Source organism: Aspergillus brasiliensis (genome assembly GCF_001889945.1).
Source record: "Aspergillus brasiliensis CBS 101740 unplaced genomic scaffold ASPBRscaffold_4, whole genome shotgun sequence".
In the NCBI taxonomy this organism is placed as follows: domain Eukaryota; kingdom Fungi; phylum Ascomycota; class Eurotiomycetes; order Eurotiales; family Aspergillaceae; genus Aspergillus; species Aspergillus brasiliensis.
This window is the reverse complement of record NW_027137445.1, coordinates 2,256,848-2,273,097: the sequence shown is the minus strand read 5'-3', so window position 1 is coordinate 2,273,097 and position 16,250 is coordinate 2,256,848. Positions and strand designations below refer to the sequence as shown.

The 16,250-nt window shown below is 49.3% G+C and overlaps 4 protein-coding genes across 4 annotated transcripts; 2 read left to right on the top strand and 2 right to left on the bottom strand.

Moving 5' to 3' along the window:
* The first annotated feature begins 306 nt into the window (after positions 1–306).
* ASPBRDRAFT_149704 (nucleoporin Nup84/Nup107 family protein) lies at positions 307–4,132 on the top strand. Its single transcript, XM_067619311.1, has 6 exons — positions 307–482; positions 549–762; positions 812–2,869; positions 2,923–3,253; positions 3,307–3,431; positions 3,494–4,132. Exons 1-6 carry the CDS (start codon positions 423–425, stop codon positions 3,832–3,834), a joined length of 3,129 nt encoding a protein of 1,042 aa, XP_067481106.1. The 5' UTR covers positions 307–422; the 3' UTR covers positions 3,835–4,132.
* Positions 4,133–5,332: 1,200 nt separating this feature from the next.
* On the bottom strand, positions 5,333–9,690 carry pmcA (putative P-type calcium ATPase; the record flags this gene model as incomplete). The annotated part of the gene is made up of 2 exons (XM_067627147.1): positions 5,333–6,613; positions 6,670–9,690. 2 exons carry the CDS (start codon positions 9,688–9,690, stop codon positions 5,333–5,335), a joined length of 4,302 nt encoding a protein of 1,433 aa, XP_067481105.1.
* Positions 9,691–10,183: 493 nt separating this feature from the next.
* Positions 10,184–10,569, top strand: ASPBRDRAFT_41602 (uncharacterized protein). The gene has a single exon (XM_067624605.1). It carries the CDS (start codon positions 10,275–10,277, stop codon positions 10,533–10,535), a length of 261 nt encoding a protein of 86 aa, XP_067481104.1. The 5' UTR covers positions 10,184–10,274; the 3' UTR covers positions 10,536–10,569.
* A 3,232-nt stretch (positions 10,570–13,801) lies between these two features.
* ASPBRDRAFT_53945 (uncharacterized protein) lies at positions 13,802–14,773 on the bottom strand (the record flags this gene model as incomplete). Its single annotated transcript, XM_067627146.1, has 1 exon — positions 13,802–14,773. One exon carries the CDS (start codon positions 14,771–14,773, stop codon positions 13,802–13,804), a length of 972 nt encoding a protein of 323 aa, XP_067481103.1.
* Positions 14,774–16,250: the final 1,477 nt, after the last annotated feature.

Here is a 16,250-nt window from a genome sequence, read left to right as displayed (position 1 = left end):
TCTGAGCTCCCATGCTGAGTAAAGAGCTAGGCTAGTTGTGAAAATTGCTAAATTGCTCTAAGACAATCTTGAGCACGCAGAGAGGCCGATTGACCTGAACGAAGATTGAAGCGCTCGTTCCGAGACTCTAATGATTGCCTATAGACATTTGATGAAGAAAGAAAAAAGAAGAAGAGGGAAAAGCTGAAGCGTGCGAGTTTTTATGGTGTGTGTCGGCGCTAGTCCCTATGTGGGCTAGTGGCCCGTCGGCCCAAAACACGGCCAAAAAGAGTAAGACGAAGAAGATTGGAAGTTGCAGTTCTTCCCCGAATCCTCCTGGGAAGCTTAGGGTCCCTTCGCAAAACACCCTCCATCTCTGTCATCGCCCTTCCCCGACACATCCACTCTCTCCCGATCAACCTTCCCGGCCTTTCCTCGCGCTCATGGCACCCTTAACCAGGGCCACGGGTTCGGGCGCCCCTGCCGGGTTCACGTCCATAAATGTGAGTTGCTTTGTTTTGGCCGCTCTGTAAGGCGGTGCGCTGACCGACCGATGTTGAATTGTCCAGCCCTCCCAGCAACCAACGAACGAGTCGGATGTTATCGAAATTGAGGATGATGACGATGAGCCCATGGACGAAGAGGGAGACGACATGGAGCCCAATGACGATGAAGACATGGAAGATGATTACCTTGACGACGAGGAATCAGAGGACGAGGCCGCCGACGCGCTGAATGGAAGCGAATCACCACTGGATCTGGGGTTCGCTCCAAATGGCCACAGTATGCTTCTTACGACTCCTGGCAGTGCTACGAAGACTGACCTTGCTAGATGGTATAGATGTCGCAACACCGGACTTGTTTACGTCGGCAGGCGCCCAGGAGGCTTTGCATCCCCTTCGCCGCACCGCAGATCGAGTCACGCGCCAGATTGAGGCTTTTGCCGAAAAACTGGATCGTTTCAAACAGAAAGGAAACCGCTCGGATGACATCTCGAATTACCAAGCTGCCTATAACCTGGTGAAGAGCTACCAGATTCTTGCGCAAGATGCAATCAGCGACATCACGAAACAAAACACTTTGAAACGGGCTAAGTTTGGATTGGGAGCTGCGCGGAGCAATGGATCCGCATCGTTCGATCCCAAGACTGAAGAGGAGCTCCGGCGTCTACAATTGGAAGCCGACACTTGGCGACTTCTCCTCAACCTCATAGGCATGAACGATCCCCCCCGCAGAGCCGACTTCAAGAAATCGCAAGAATCTGTCTTCCAGAACCTACACCGGTACTCCCCCGATCGCGATGTCTGGGATCATTTCTTGGCCGCGGACCATTATGCGACGGAATGCGTCATCATCCTAAAGTGGCTCGAACGCACAGCAAAATACAGTACACAAGATGTGGACTATCTAATCTCTGAGTTGGAGTCACAGGCCGAAAGAGGTCAGGGATCATGGTCTCATGGCTGGCTTTACACAAAGGAGACAATCAAGGGACAGAAGCGACTGCGAGCCTGGCCTCAACCCCTCGAACCCAACGACCCGGGCATCACCGCTACACTGCTGAGCTCGGATAAATCGGAGCCACTAGTCACCCAATTGGACCCGGATGCCGTCACCCGCCAGAGGCAGAGCCTACAGAAGCAGGATCAGTTCTACGAGCGCGCTACATGGATGACTTGCTGGAAGATGTTAAGACATGGAGAAAGTTGGACTAAAATCCGCGAATGGTGCGCAGAGCGGTTGGAAACTTGGCGGGCCGTCAGCATCTGTGGTACTAGCGTGGATGTTGACTCCCACACAGGAAGGACGCCTGTTGATGATGGACATACACGCCTGATGAACTGGCGCTCCCAAGAATCGTGGAGGACCGCCTGCAGTGCTTTGGCACGGAGTCCACATGCGGAGGATTTCGAGCGGGCGGTTTATGCGTTGCTCTGCGGCGAAACAGAAGCAGCGTTCAAAGTCTGTCATACCTGGGACGACTTTCTCTTTGTGCACTTCAACAGCGTCCTCCTCTCTCGCTACCAGGGATTCTGCAAGCAATTTCAGCGGAAGCTAAGCCATTCGCCTGCAACCCCTGTTTCGTTCGTGCCCGAGCCGGCAGGATATGCCGAATTCAATAAATTTGTGCAGTACACTAGAGGCAATGAACGTGTTGGAAGCGAGGCACGGAACCCGTACCGCACCATCCAGGCGACGATCTTGGGCAAGGGATATGACACATTCTTCTACTCGTTAGCCCAGGCAGTGTCCCAGGTCGCGAACAACAAGTCGGATTCGTCATCCTTCGTTCCTGATGTGTCACCTACCTCCGTCGATGACAGCCTTGTTATCACCGCAGAGGACGGCGATGCGCTCAGGATCGCCACCCATCTTTACATCGTCGCTCATTCCATTGGATACGTTCGCGCCGACACTCAATTCTACAACACTGCCTGCGTAAACGTGATCGGGTATATCGCTAACCTGGAAGCCCTCGGTGTTGTGGATATCATTCCGCTCTATGCGTCCCTTCTCCCCGAGGATATGGCGAGGTCTGTTCTGGCTCAGGTATTGATCGAGATTGTTGATCCACGAGAGAGGAAGCTCCTTGTCAGGCTCATGGAGAAGCATGGTATTGATGTCGAGGCTGTCCTGCAGACTCAGTGGGAATGGTTGAGCGTGAACGTCTCTGCCATTGACCACTCCAGGACGGTCAAGCGGCACCCGAAAGTTGTAAACCGTAAGGATGGCAACCTTGAACTGGTCCCGGTTAGGACGGATTTCATCGGAAATGAAATTTCTGAAAGTGATGAGAATGTCATCCGCAGCCTCGAATGGCTTCGCTACGTGGATGGACAGTGGGGGCGGATCTGTCAGCTCGGGGCTTTATTGTACCGCAAGTTCTATAGTATGAGCATACCCTTATTCTGTGTCGGTGATGCAGGGCTAACAATTTCATAGTTTCCGGTCGACTCTCTGCGGCTCGGGAGTTGTGCCGTCGTATGAAGCTCTCCGACATCTCGCGGGAAATGTTCGGTTTCGATATTTCGGAATTTAGCCTCGATGCGGAGGCGATGCAGGAGGTCAACACCCCAGAACCTTCCAGTCCGACGAAATCGAGGTTGCTCAGCTCCCCTCACAAGCGTTCCCGGTCGCGAACCAATGGAGTCGCGTCGGGTAGCCAGGCGAGCATCTTACTCCAGCAATCGCAGACCATGCGTGATCTGGAGGTCCTCATCTTGGCATTTGACGCTCTGGAGAGATATGCCATTATCTATGAAAAACTAGAAAAGTATGTCATGACAATCTGTGAAATGACTTGCGTTGTACTCACCACTGGCGCAGTAACAAACGGCGGCGTGATTCGGGTATGCTCAAGGACTTGAGGGAAGGGCTGCAGGAAGCCCTGGATGACACCAGCGTCCAAATTGATGCCATGTTAGATGAGTGGCTGGTCAACTATGAGAATGGTAAGCAAGCCACCTTGTCTGCTACATGCTTGAGCGTATCGATACTAACATGCCCATTATAGAAGCCGAAAAGCAAGAATTGGAGGAGATCCGCAACACCTACATCCCCGAATTATTCCTCGACTACCACAATACGATGTACTTCTCGGCTCATGTGCTCAGCAGCGAGCTCTTGGTGCAGTGCATGAACTTGGCCACCCAAGTGGCCGAAGTGGAGCATCTGACGAGCAGCTTCGTTGCGGCCCGCCGCGTTGGAGAGCTGATGAACGCGTTGGCCGTGTCCAGCAAATCTATGGTGAACACGCAGGCGAAGCCCGGCGACAGGCTCCTGGGCGGCGAGTCGTTGGGGATCTGGGCCCCGCAAGTGTCGGACGAGGACACTGGCACCCCCCAGGAGCAATGAGAGTGTGTGTATTTGGACTAACGATGGTGGACCGGCGTGTATATTACCCTCATGTTTCTCATTTTCTATGACTTCTCCCAAATCTCTTCTGGCCGGAAGAATTACGGGCATTTTGCATGTTAACAGGGTCGGAGGGATGGTCATTTCCGGCGCATTCCCAGGATTTACATCGAGCTGCAATACGAGCTGAAAATAAAGAGATCTAAGCTGTGCTGTATTGATTAGAATCAGACTTAGCGAGTCGCGTTTTTTCAACTTGAGAACCGCCAAAGTCGAATAAAGCAAGTACAGTACTTTGATCTTTCTTAGGCAAAGTAGATGGTTGCCCGTAAATGGACTGCAATCTGATAGAACGAATGATACAACTACCTGGTTAAAGTTCAAAGAGGAGGATAATGACGATGCTATGCTATACTTAACGACCATCCTACCACTCTTATCCAGTAGAGAGTATAAGGAGCAGGTACTACTACTACTACTACTACTACTACTACTACTACTACTACTACTACTAAGTAATACACTGATCAAGCAAACCAAGCCATGGTATGAAGGAAAGGTGGTGTGGTCAAATAAAGCGGAGCATGCCGACTCTATCGACTTGATACTTCACCTTCCAAATCTACCGCTTTCAAAGATCCGAAATCGTGACCATCGCCGATATCTGTGCATTTGCCAGGGTCTCTTCTCTTCATTCTTTCAACTCGCCAACCTCGTCAGATCAAGCTGAGGGAGCTAGCTCTGACATTGTTTTGTTTGGGAGCTTTCCGGGAATCTTCACCAGGAACAGATCCCAAGCCATGGATGGGGTCTCAGAAAGTGTTGTTTGATCTTTGAAAATCTTGGGAGGAAATGTTAGTTTTTAGAAGTTTTTAGGATATAGTGAGGTCAGCTAGGAACACGTTTTACACTAGAATTACAAAAGTAGATTTGGATACATAGTAACAGTATGTGTATAACGCATAGGCATCAATGAAGTAGTAAGGGACATTTCGCAGCGGGTAATATTGGGGTTACGTTGGTATGGTAGCGTACGGGATTGACTCTTGTGGAAGATTGGCAATAGATAAATCTGCCTATGGAGGATAGTGATTCCACTTGGATTTGACTGTATTCTCTCAACCCGAGTCTACCATCAGGTGAGGCAGGAAGTGCTATGTACAGAGAGAAAGAGAGAGAGAGCAGGTCATAAATATAGCAAAACAACCGACCCCTTTTGACCAGGTCCGTATCCCTATGCGAGGAGTGTCTAGAAAGCAAGCAACCGCGAACGAATACACCTTTTGAATCACGTACGCCAACACCACCCCAGGATATTAGAAACACAATATTCCGCACAAGGCTAATCGAGACCCAGAAAGCAACGAATCCAGCGAAATCACAAAGCGCAGTAACATCTAGCATGAAAGAAATTTCACAAGCAAGAACGACCAGAGTGAGCCAGGAGAGAGCAGGTAATAAGTATACAAGGCTGGAGGGAATATGAGAAAGGGAGGGATTACGCCTGACTTTGGCTGGACCGCGACAACCGAGACGTAGATCGCTGGCTGCGGTGGGACGGTGCACGCTCAGGGGGTGCATATTCAAAGAATGGGAGGAGTCCCGGGTTTTGGCTCGGAGGTGTCTTGGAGGTGGTCTGATACTCGCCCAGAATACGGTCATCAGCGGCAGTATCAGGGTGAATTTCAATGCCCTTCTGCTTATCCAGGCCCCCATGAGGGCTGTCTGTCTGGACCTTGAAAGCCTCTCCGTCACCTGGTGCCCGCTCGATAGGAGACCAGCCTGCAATACTACCCGCAACCACACCGGCCATAGCAGCAGCAGGCCCGAAGGCTGAATTCGAGCGGGACCGAGTGCGTCGTCTGGACCGCGAATCGGGGGTGGGCGGCTGGGTTGGGGTGCTGTCGCTGTGTTCGCCAACTGGAGTACCGGGAATCGAGTTTTCTCTGGAACGTGATCCGCTTCGTGATCTTGGGAGGAGTTCTTCTGGATGTTGCAACTTGTGCTTGAGATGCCTCAACCGACCTCCGCGGACCGTCTTGAGGAACTTCAACTGATCCCGAATCTCCTCGAGCGCAGGGTTCCACTCGAACCGCCGGTCCTCGTCGGACACCAGCAGCTCGGGGCCCTTCTTGCGCTGCCAGAACCGAGGGATGAGCCTGCTAATAAACTCATCAGGTATCAATCGAATGATCACAGCTACCGGCAGCGAGATTACGCCCAGAACCAGCGAAACGCCCCACTGAGCTCCATTGAGTCGCTTGACAGAGAAAGCTTGTCCACCAACAAAGATGATGAGGATTTGACCCCCAATAATGATGAGCTGAATACCCAGGAACCACACATTTCGCCACATGCCCTCGAAGATATTGAAGTTGTTGTCGAGTCTGCGACAATTCCACTGGTTGAAGATCTGCATCCAGACGAATGTGTTAAACACCATCGTCTCCAGCCGGTCGAGGTCATCTTCTGTTTTGTAGTGGAAAATCGATTGTCCCGCGAAGTTCAAAACCAGCGTGACAACTAACTGATAGATGCTCTGTCCGATGATCATCTTCCACATAGTCAGATTGATCAGCGGCGCCGATTTGGGATCAGGTCGACGGTCGAGAACATGAGGTGAGGGGGGATCCGTAGCCAAGGCGAGGGCCGCAAAGGTGTCCATGATGAGGTTAACCCAAAGAAGCTGAACTGCTGTCAGGACAGATTCCTCATCTCCACTCGCTACTGCGGAAACGAAAGTGAGAACCACGGCAGTAACGTTGACAGTAAGTTGAAACTACAGATCGATTAGCTTGATTTGCAAACAGGAAGAAAACATATGGGAACCCATACCTGAAGGAATTTCTTGACAGCATCGTTGACTGTCCTACCCCAAGCCATAGCCTTGATGATCGAGGTGAAGTTGTCGTCCATCAGAATGATATCGGACGCCTCTTTAGCAACTTCGGTGCCAGAAATACCCATGGAAAAGCCGACATCAGCCGTTTTGAGAGCCTGTGCGTCATTCGTACCATCACCTGTCACAGCCACTGTTTCACCCAGCTTTTTGAGCTGAGTAACCAGGATCTTCTTGTCGTCGGGGCTTGACCTGGCCAAAACCTGCAGCCGGGGGATGATCTGCGTCATCTGGCGGCTGCTCAATTGACGGAACTTGGGACCCTCAATAGCAATACCTCCAGGGGTGAAGATACCGCATTCTTGGGCGATAGCTTTGGCAGTCATGATGTTGTCGCCAGTCACCATACGCACAAAGACACCTGCACGTTGACACTGGTGAACCGACTCGGTCACACCCGGTCGCAAGGGATCTTGAATACCGAAGACGCCTAACAAGATCATATCCTTGAAAACTGCGTCGAAAACAGCGAGCGAACGATCCTCCTCATGCGTAGGTGCCCCCCGGGGTGGCCATTGATCGAAGTCCCGATACACCAGACCAATAGTTCGTAACGAATGCGATGCATAACGGTTGATCAGATTGTCCAGGTTCGACCGGTCTTGATCCGACATGGGCCCCTCTGACAGGTCCTGAGTAGCGTTGTGAACGATTCGAGTGGATCTCGCTACCAAGATCTCGGATGCACCTTTGACCAGCATTCTGTATTTACCATTGTCCATTTTGACGATTACTGCCATACACTTGCGTCCGGAGTCGAATGGCACCATCTGGGCAAGAGTTGCATTGTCGCGCGCCTCGCTGAGCGACCCTAGGCCGAGATACGTACGCGCAAATCCCAGGAGAGCAGTCTCAGTCTTCGACCCGATGAACGTCATTGCACCGTCTTGCTCCCCTTCGAATGCCGTGGAGTTCAATACAATCGACTTGAGCAAAAGGTCTTTGGCCGGAGCGGAAAGGCTGGATGCAAACTCGGAGGGCGAAAGAGTAGTCGCGCTATCACGACCCCGGTCGCCGTCAGGACGAGCAGAGCTTTCGGTGGATTTGTCTCCAAATCTTAGGTTCTTTCCCAGAGTAGCCGCCACGGCAGTCATTTTATTCTCCGTCAGGGTACCTGTTTTGTCGGAGCAGATAGTCGTCGCATTTCCCATAGTTTCACAGGCTCTTAGCAGACGTACGAGGTTGTTGTCCTTGAGCATCCGGGTCGTTGCAAAGGCAAGGGCCAGAGTGACCGCTAGAGGGAGACCTTCTGGGACCGCAACAACAATGACGGTCACAGCAACAATGAAGATCTGTAGGAAAGCCTGTCCCTTCTCGGACGCGCCACCCATATCTTTCAACTGAGCGAGGAACTTGATGAAAAGCACGATGAACAAGAGTAAACCAGAAGCAAGACCGAGCTTCGCAATGTACTCTGCGAGTACGTTCAGCTTCGATTGCAGCGGGGTCGTCTGCCCTTCATCTTGAAGAGACATCATTGTCTTTCCGTAAGTAGAATGGACACCGACTGCTGTGACCAAGAACGTCCCTACGCCTTCAGAAACTTTGGCACCAGAAACAATGAACGGGTCCTGCTTCGAGATATTTTCGTGTTGCTCGATCGCCCGATAGACATCGTGAGCAGGGGTCTTGCGTAAGACGTCCGACTCACCGGTCGCAGAAGATTCATCGCATTTGACATTGTGCCCAGTAATGAAGATACCATCAACTGGAATAAGATCACCGGGTTCAAGATGCATAACGTCACCCACGAGAATGTCATGGATAGAGATCTCTGCAGTTTTCCCGGAACGGACCACTTTCACCAACCGATCATCCTTCTTCTTATTTAACTTGACGAACTGGCGTTCCTTCTGCCAGTCATTAGCGGCACCCACAACGACCACGATCAGAATGGCAACAATAATAGCCACACCCTCTACCCATTGCACACGTGCTTCATTCCCTGTTGCCGTCACAGACTGATATATCCCGAGAGCGAGAGATATGATCGCAGCTATCGTAAGCAGAATCAGAACCTTGTCGTTGTATGCAATCCAAGCCAGCTCCAGGAAACTCTTGGCCTTTCTTTCAGGAAGCTTATTCCTCCCATAAACGCGGCTGCGATCCCCAAAAGCATTTTCGACATGTTTCGACGAGCCCGTATCGGTTCTGGGAGGGCTCTGTGGCGTTGGGGAAGCGGTCTTTGGCAGAGATTCGGATGTTTGCGTGCTGATTGCATCCTCAAAGCTTACAGTACCATCCAGGTCCCCCTCGTCCAAGCTCAGGCCACACCGCGTGTCAGTTCGAAGTCCTTTCTCGATTCCACGTAACCCACCTAGAGCATGGAATGCCCCGAGGCTCTTAGGGTTCAACAACTTGTTCAGATGGCCGGGCGCGAACGCAAATTTATTGTCTTCCACCTCAAACTCGGCCTCTCGCCCCGGATCCGGCTTAAGGGCATCCTCATCGGAGACTATCGTGTTCTGGGTCAAATCGGTCCGCGAGCCGTGAGATGTTGTGGGAACATAGGTATCTCCCCCGTACGAGCTGATAGACGAATTGTTCGAGTCCTCAGATTCCAACGAGTTACCACGAGACCTAGTGCCGGGGACGGCCAGATAATTCGAATTCGACATGTTCTCTGTCATTTTCGAGGCAGGAGATGAGATATTGTGCGGGGATGTAGGACGACTCTCGTAGTCTCGGTTCTCAGATGACGCAAAAGAGCGGACAGACGATGGCGAGACACCTCCACTGCTCAGGAGCGCGCTCATATCATGCGCATCAACATTTTCGGTAGACACTTGTAACGAGGGATGGGACGGTGTAGGAAGTATCTGTTGCGGGGGTTCTTGCTGGTCGGTTGAGGACGTTACCGCCGACGTATCGATGGTGATGGTTGGGGCCCGCTCCCGTCGCAGGGGAGTCGGCCCCGACTGCCTAGCATCATGGCCATCCGATCTGGACTCCGGCATGATATTCCAAGGGGTGAAACAACCGGAGATGAGTGGGTCCTGGGAGCGATGGCAACCAGTTGGTAAGGACTAGGATACTAGAGCGTCAATAGGAATGCGGCTCCAGAAGGAGCAGATCAAATGAACAGCGCCGTATCCTAAACCGTCGAAACCAGACGCAAGAGAGTGGGTATCATTCCAGAGGCAAGTAGCAACCGATTAAGCTCAATAGCGGACACCGGAGAGGAATGCGCGAGTATTATATCCCATGTGTTCTAGCTACAATAAGAACTGTCGCTGCGGATTGAACAGATGAATGCGCGGAACTGGCCGTTGGGAGAAGGAACGTCCACATCGATCGAACAGCGTTTTGGGGGAAAGACCACGAGAGAAGACGAAAAACAGGCGACTAGTGAGGCGATCAAGGAGGGAAGGACAACGGTAGAATATGAATGTTGACAGGCTTGCCAGCACCAGAGAGCCACACCACGTAGTAACGTCGTATCAGGAGCACATCCGAAGGTGACAATTATCGAAGCACGACCCGACGGTGGGACCAATCCCGACAAAGTTGTAGGCGGATGAAAAGCACTGCCAGTGCTAGAATGGCTTATCAGCGACGAGGTGTTACTTCAAGGCCAGCGAGTGGACAGATGTCTAGCGTTGAGGGGAACTGGGGGGAAACCGACAATCCAGCGACCGGACCTCACTTGTGTCGGCGTAAGGAGCACAAAGCCAATGGAGGTAAATTACGGAATGAAGCGAAGACAAAGAGGGTTAAAGGACAAGAGAAAGTCAAAGTGGAGGAGAAAGGGAGAATGAATGGGGGGGAGGAGAGAATCAAGCAGAACAACGACACATCATGATGTTGGGGTGGATAGAACGATTGATAGAGGAGAGGGACTGAGATCATGGAAGTAAAGAAAGAGGAATGGCAGGCGCATTTTGGTACTGTCAGGTAAGGTACCTACTTACCGACTACAGCATGATTCGGTAGTAGACCCTGCACCTTTCCTGTGAATAGCCAATCACCGTGACTGGCTCCCCCACTTCAGGATCCACCGGTTGGTCCAGATCGAGTGATGTGGTAACTTCGGGAAACGAAAGCTGTTTGTTTGCAGAAGAAAAGCTGCCAATTGCCCGATGGCTGACTATCTACCCCATGTTTGATGGTTATTTGATTATCGATCTTCAGGGAAAGAGTCCATCCATATAAAGGGAGGGCAACCTTTCAATCTTCTTCTTCCTTTTCTGACCTCTAACAAGGATATCCACGGATCGGGGACTACCTCCTTGCCACCAAAACAGGGCGCTGGGGGTTTTGGATTTCTTGGGGGTTGCTGTTTAACGGGCCTAATGACCTCTGCAGAGCTCCGACTCGCCCAAGCTGTAACGTAACTCGTCGGTTCAGTTTGCACTGCCTCATTCTCGACCCCGTCATCGAAAGTCTTTTGATTTGATTTTTTCCCACCTTTCCCCCTTTCAGATAATGATTTTATTTTCTTTTAATTCTTTTCAGGCTTTTGGGCTTTTTCATTATTACCCGCCTTTATTGATATGATTGCCCTGCTCCCTTTCTTCTGCTTCTGTGTTCCCAAAACCTGCTTGGAGAGAGGGGTCTTCTTCAGTGCTAAAATAACCCGATGTGACATCTAGACTATGGATCTATGAAGGACCACTAAGTCACTTACTGGAAAGGGAGGGGAAGGAGGAAAAGTGGTGACGGAAGAGTTAACATCCACACCTCGGTAGTGCATCCATCGCGCTCCAGACTAACGGTCGAGCTAGAATTAAGGGGAATGGAACCCGAAGCAGGACGTGCTCCATCCACGTACCTTAACCCATCACCAGCCAATTTCTCCCGAATTACCCATCTACTTAGTAGCATTTGGGGGAACGGGATATCCAGTAGTGAGGCGAAGAGCACTAAACTACTATCCGGCTACCATGCCACCAATGCCGTTTTTCGACTAACGGTACTTAGACTGAAAAATGCCGCGCTGTAATTCTTGTTCTTGATTCATGATGCTCATATGGGTATCCAGCGTGATGATATTGGACCTGCCTCTTAGAGTGTTCTCAGTCTCACTACTTGGACCCCAAGAAAGGGGCTCCACTCGGACCACGTACTATCTATTTGCTATCAACCAACTAAGTAGATAGGCGGCGTAGAAGGATAAACTAGACTAGTTATCTAGTATCAAGACAATCCATCTAGTTAATAATTATCCATCTCTCTCTTTATTCGCTAGTTAGCTAAGTAATAAGTAGAAACCATCAAATTGCTGACGATGCATTAATGTTTGGACTTAGTCGAGCTAATGCACGCTACGCATCAGGTCTAACCGCCGGATTCGCCATGGAAAGAATATTCCATGTTCCACATGTCACCCGAGAAACTGTTCATGAATGTCAAAGGACGGATAACCGTTCAGTTATTAAGTGGATATTTAGTGAAACATACCTACTCTTAGAGAAATAATTCCAATCGTGTCAACAACACACAAGATGACGAGGAAGTCCGCCAACAAGTCTAGACCTGTGGAACATCCGACCCCAACCAAACTTCTCTGTCAGTAAATAACTAGTCTGGATAGTTTACCAAGAGAATGAAAAAGAAGAAAAACAAGACTTGGCAGGAAGGGGGCGGTGCAAAGAGAAGCGCCCCATCTATCTAATCCACGTATGGGAACCTGACTAGTCTAGTCTGCAAACTAAAGCAAGTCGACAGGGAAGTAAGGTTAGCTTTAACTTAGTTAGCCGGATGTAATAATGTGTTTATTATGCTCGCTCGTCAGGGAGAGGATTCCTTCTTAGTTAACTAGTCTAGTTTACTAGTTAGTCGGGACTTGAGACTGATTTGACTTCATATCCGGTGCATCCTATTTCCACTCACATCCACAGCAAAAGTATCTATAAACATTCTGTGACATCAGATCACGCTGCCATCACTTACCACTGTACAGTAATGCAGTGCATTGCAGTGCAGTACACTTTCCCCCGTATTGTTATTGTCATGTTATGCTAATTCTCCGGGCGGAGCTCTCCGTCCTATCCTATCCTATCCTATCCTATCCCATCCCGTGTCCCCAGTTTGCCCGTTGCACCAACCATCATGATAATCCCGTCAGAGAGCTGGAAAGAACCCGGCAGCTAGTCTATCTTCTCAACGGTGTACAATCTCATCAATCTCCTTCCTTGCAAGACGTCGTTTGGACTCCACCGTAAACCCAACCCCTATCTAGTATCTAAGTATTTATCTGCTCCGTTTTGGATACGCAGATAGAACAATCAACCTGACTAGTCAGTTCTCCCATGCTAAGCTCTGCGTTAGCCGAGTGGTTACATGCGCATAGCATAGCCACCACAAGGACAAGCTCCAGGTGACACGGATGTCGTCAGCTTGCTTGGGAGAGAGCTTCTTTCCCTTTCAGTCTGTATCTACACGGGATTAAAGTTGGATTGGGTAGGTGGGTAGGTTTGGGCTGCTCTCTCCCTTTCTTTTTGTTTGCTTGTTGCCATACGGTAAGTTCATGTAGTGGGTAGTGGGTCCGCATGTCTCTGTCCCAGTGCTACGTAGGTGCTAGTAGTAGATACGTAAAGGATGGAGTGGCCTAAGTGTTGTTTATTATCTTCATGGTTGGTTGCTCTTTTGTCGGGAGGGACTACCTGAAAGGGGAATACAAGATGCCTAGGCTCAACGCAACGAAATATGATGAAATGGTGGCTCAATATCAGATGGGTAGTTTTACTTACACCATCGATGGTGGAGATTAGGCTATCCCAGTGGTCTGCCTCCGGTAGGAAATGCCTCTTTCTTTGATGCCCGAATTCAATAGCTACACGTTTTAGGTACTAGGTACAAATAGAGGATACTCTGTAAGTGTTTGGTCAAAACAAAGGAATTGGCTTGATTTATTCGCCTAGAGATACAGTGACACTCTCTCGAACGCTGCAAATAGATATCTCTGAATGAGTTCCAGGGACCGAAGGTCAGCTTTCCTAGTACAAATAGTAGATCCTTCCAAACATAATTCAAAACAGTTTGCATCTCTTCTTAGATTCTCCGAGACTTCTAGGAGTCAGCACAACTTGAGCTCCGAATATGTATAGAAACATGCCTTTCAACATATTAAAAACGTGATGTAATCTCCATCATCCAGTCATGCACTGGCCACCTCTGTCGTTGCTCATCTGTGATCGCGGGCTCAGTCTCCTTATACTGAGACTCCAGCCATTCCTGCCACGACCAGTCGACCCAATCTTCGAAGTCGTCAGGATATCCATAATAAATGTTCCATCTAAGCAGTGGACTAATCGGGACGCCAGGGAACCATCGATTCTCTTCTGCGCTGTCTAAAGGATTGCGTGACCGTCCAATAACCGACTTTCCCAGATCAATGATGACAGCCCTTACTCTTCCTGGTCCACTCCGTTCGACCAGAATATTGCGTGGACATAAATCCTCATGAGACACATCCTTGGCGTAAAGTGCAGACTCTCCTTCAATGATCTGTTTTAAGATGTTCTGGCGCTCCTCTGTTGAGAATGCCTTGGGGTCCAGCTGACTCATAGGAAGACCGTTGACTCGTTCAATTAGAATCAAGCGAACCAGGCGAGAATGTCCATCGATCTGTGTTGTAAAGGTGTAGGAGCCGAAGAACCGGGGAATAACCGAGCCCTGTAGATCAGAAAGATGCTTATAAGAGGCACACTCGTGCGAGTAATCATAGTCAGCTGCCTTGAAAGTGCTGCGATCGTCACTATCGTGATAGAGATGGTCATAGAACTTGGCGATCATGTTTTGATCTGTCGGTAGACCTGAAGAAAGGGAGGTATCCACACATCTTACAACAAATACCTGAGACCTCTTATGAATGCCAGTTTGAAGCCCCTTAATCAAATGGATGTTGACAAAGCTGTGACCATCAGAGCCTGGCAGAGGTGGGTTCCGGAGACATAGCTCTAGGAGAGAGAGCGAACAATCCATTTCATCTTGCCGAATCTCACGTTTGTGCAACGGAGGAGGAGGACTGTGTGACTGAATAGCCAGTACCGCATCAATGCGATATGGAGACGACTCGTCGTCGTAGGGATCAAACATGGCTGGCGGCTTGACTCACGGCCTTTCCAATAGGAAAGAGTCTGGACAGGCAGATGAAGGGAACAGTGGCTTTGACGGTGATATCGGTTGGATTTGGTTTTTATATCCAGTGCAATCACGTGCATCAATCATTGATATGAAAAGCAGCAAACCAAGGTGAATAGGCAATTCGGACCTATACATATCTTATGTCTAATTCACTCGGCATGTCTCTCAATATGTACTAGTTACCTTGATTACGAATTACATGATTTTCATACCCTGGAGCTATTCGTTGCTCAACACTTCCAGCGATGAGAGAAGCTTAATTATGACACACGGCATCTACAAGGGAAGAAGACCCGAGTTTGATAGCAGTGATATCATCATCTAGCATATATGGCTGTAAGTACATGAAGGATATTTCCCAAAGCATCCTATGGACTATATCTCGTATCGATCTGCTTTCCATAATAGAAACGGAAAGTGCCTATGCGATCCGTACTAATAGTAGCTACTTGCTTCTATTCCAGGATAACTTTCCGTTTGAACCCCACATAACTACATCGGCTAGCGATAACTAGGATGAGTGAAGTTGGAAGTTTCCGCAATTAGTACATCTAAATGTACTAGGTGCCATCCTAACTCTTCAGTGACTGCCCAGCAGGTAGTATATATAGCTGGTACTAGCTGAAGCCGCTGCATCACCCTCACTTCCTCCTCAGCACTTCTACTAGGTTATATATCTCAACTAATGCCATAAGCGGTTGGAACCAGATAGAAAGCTCAGTGAATAGTCCATCGCTTAGTTCTCTGCATACACTCTTCTAGAAAAGAAGCTGTCTCGGAGAAGTCGCAGCGACAGCCCCGCAAGGTTCTCAGCCGCGGCCTTTACCTCAATGATTCATGCCGATATACATGTCAGCTGTAAGCGTATACTGCCGAGTTGCTGAACTGTGGTGGTATATACTAGTAGTTGTGTCGAATGGAGGATGTATCATCAGCTGAGTTTATATCAAATGCTGGAAAAGATCATTGCACCTGTTCATATCTGGCTTAGTCGTCATCATAACTCTTCGATAGAATAATATATCTTGTCGGCTTGCCTCAAGTTTACGTTCGAGTTAGATGTACTTATTTCGTATGTTCAATCAAGCCGTGGTGTACAAAGAACAAACCAATCTATATAGAATATGTGACATTTCGATCTATACTACAATCCAGGCCAAGATTGCATGGCATATAAAGACAGGTGTAAAACACCTCGGTTGAGGCTCTGACCCTTCTTGTAGTTTTCCAACTCCTGCTCTTGTCTGGGACCACCATGCCTTGCAAGCCTTTTCGGCTTAGACATTGTACGTTAACCCCTAGGTCAATAAGCAACAGCACCAATTTGCTTTTGATCTGCTGCTTGTGGGTGCCTTCTTTACGGGCCATGGTTATTATAAGCTAACAGACCATCGTTGAAATCACAGAAATAAGAAAAAAAAAAAAAAAA

Excerpts from the sequence above, each read along its gene's own strand:
- ASPBRDRAFT_149704 (XM_067619311.1), top strand. The coding sequence starts at position 423 with ATGGCACCCTTAACCAGGGCCACGGGTTCGGGCGCCCCTGCCGGGTTC. Across the intron at positions 763-811 it reads GTTCGCTCCAAATGGCCACA|ATGGTATAGATGTCGCAACA; the intron begins GTATGCTTCTTA and ends TGACCTTGCTAG. Across the intron at positions 2,870-2,922 it reads ATTGTACCGCAAGTTCTATA|TTTCCGGTCGACTCTCTGCG; the intron begins GTATGAGCATAC and ends ACAATTTCATAG.
- ASPBRDRAFT_41602 (XM_067624605.1), top strand. The coding sequence starts at position 10,275 with ATGGCTTATCAGCGACGAGGTGTTACTTCAAGGCCAGCGAGTGGACAG.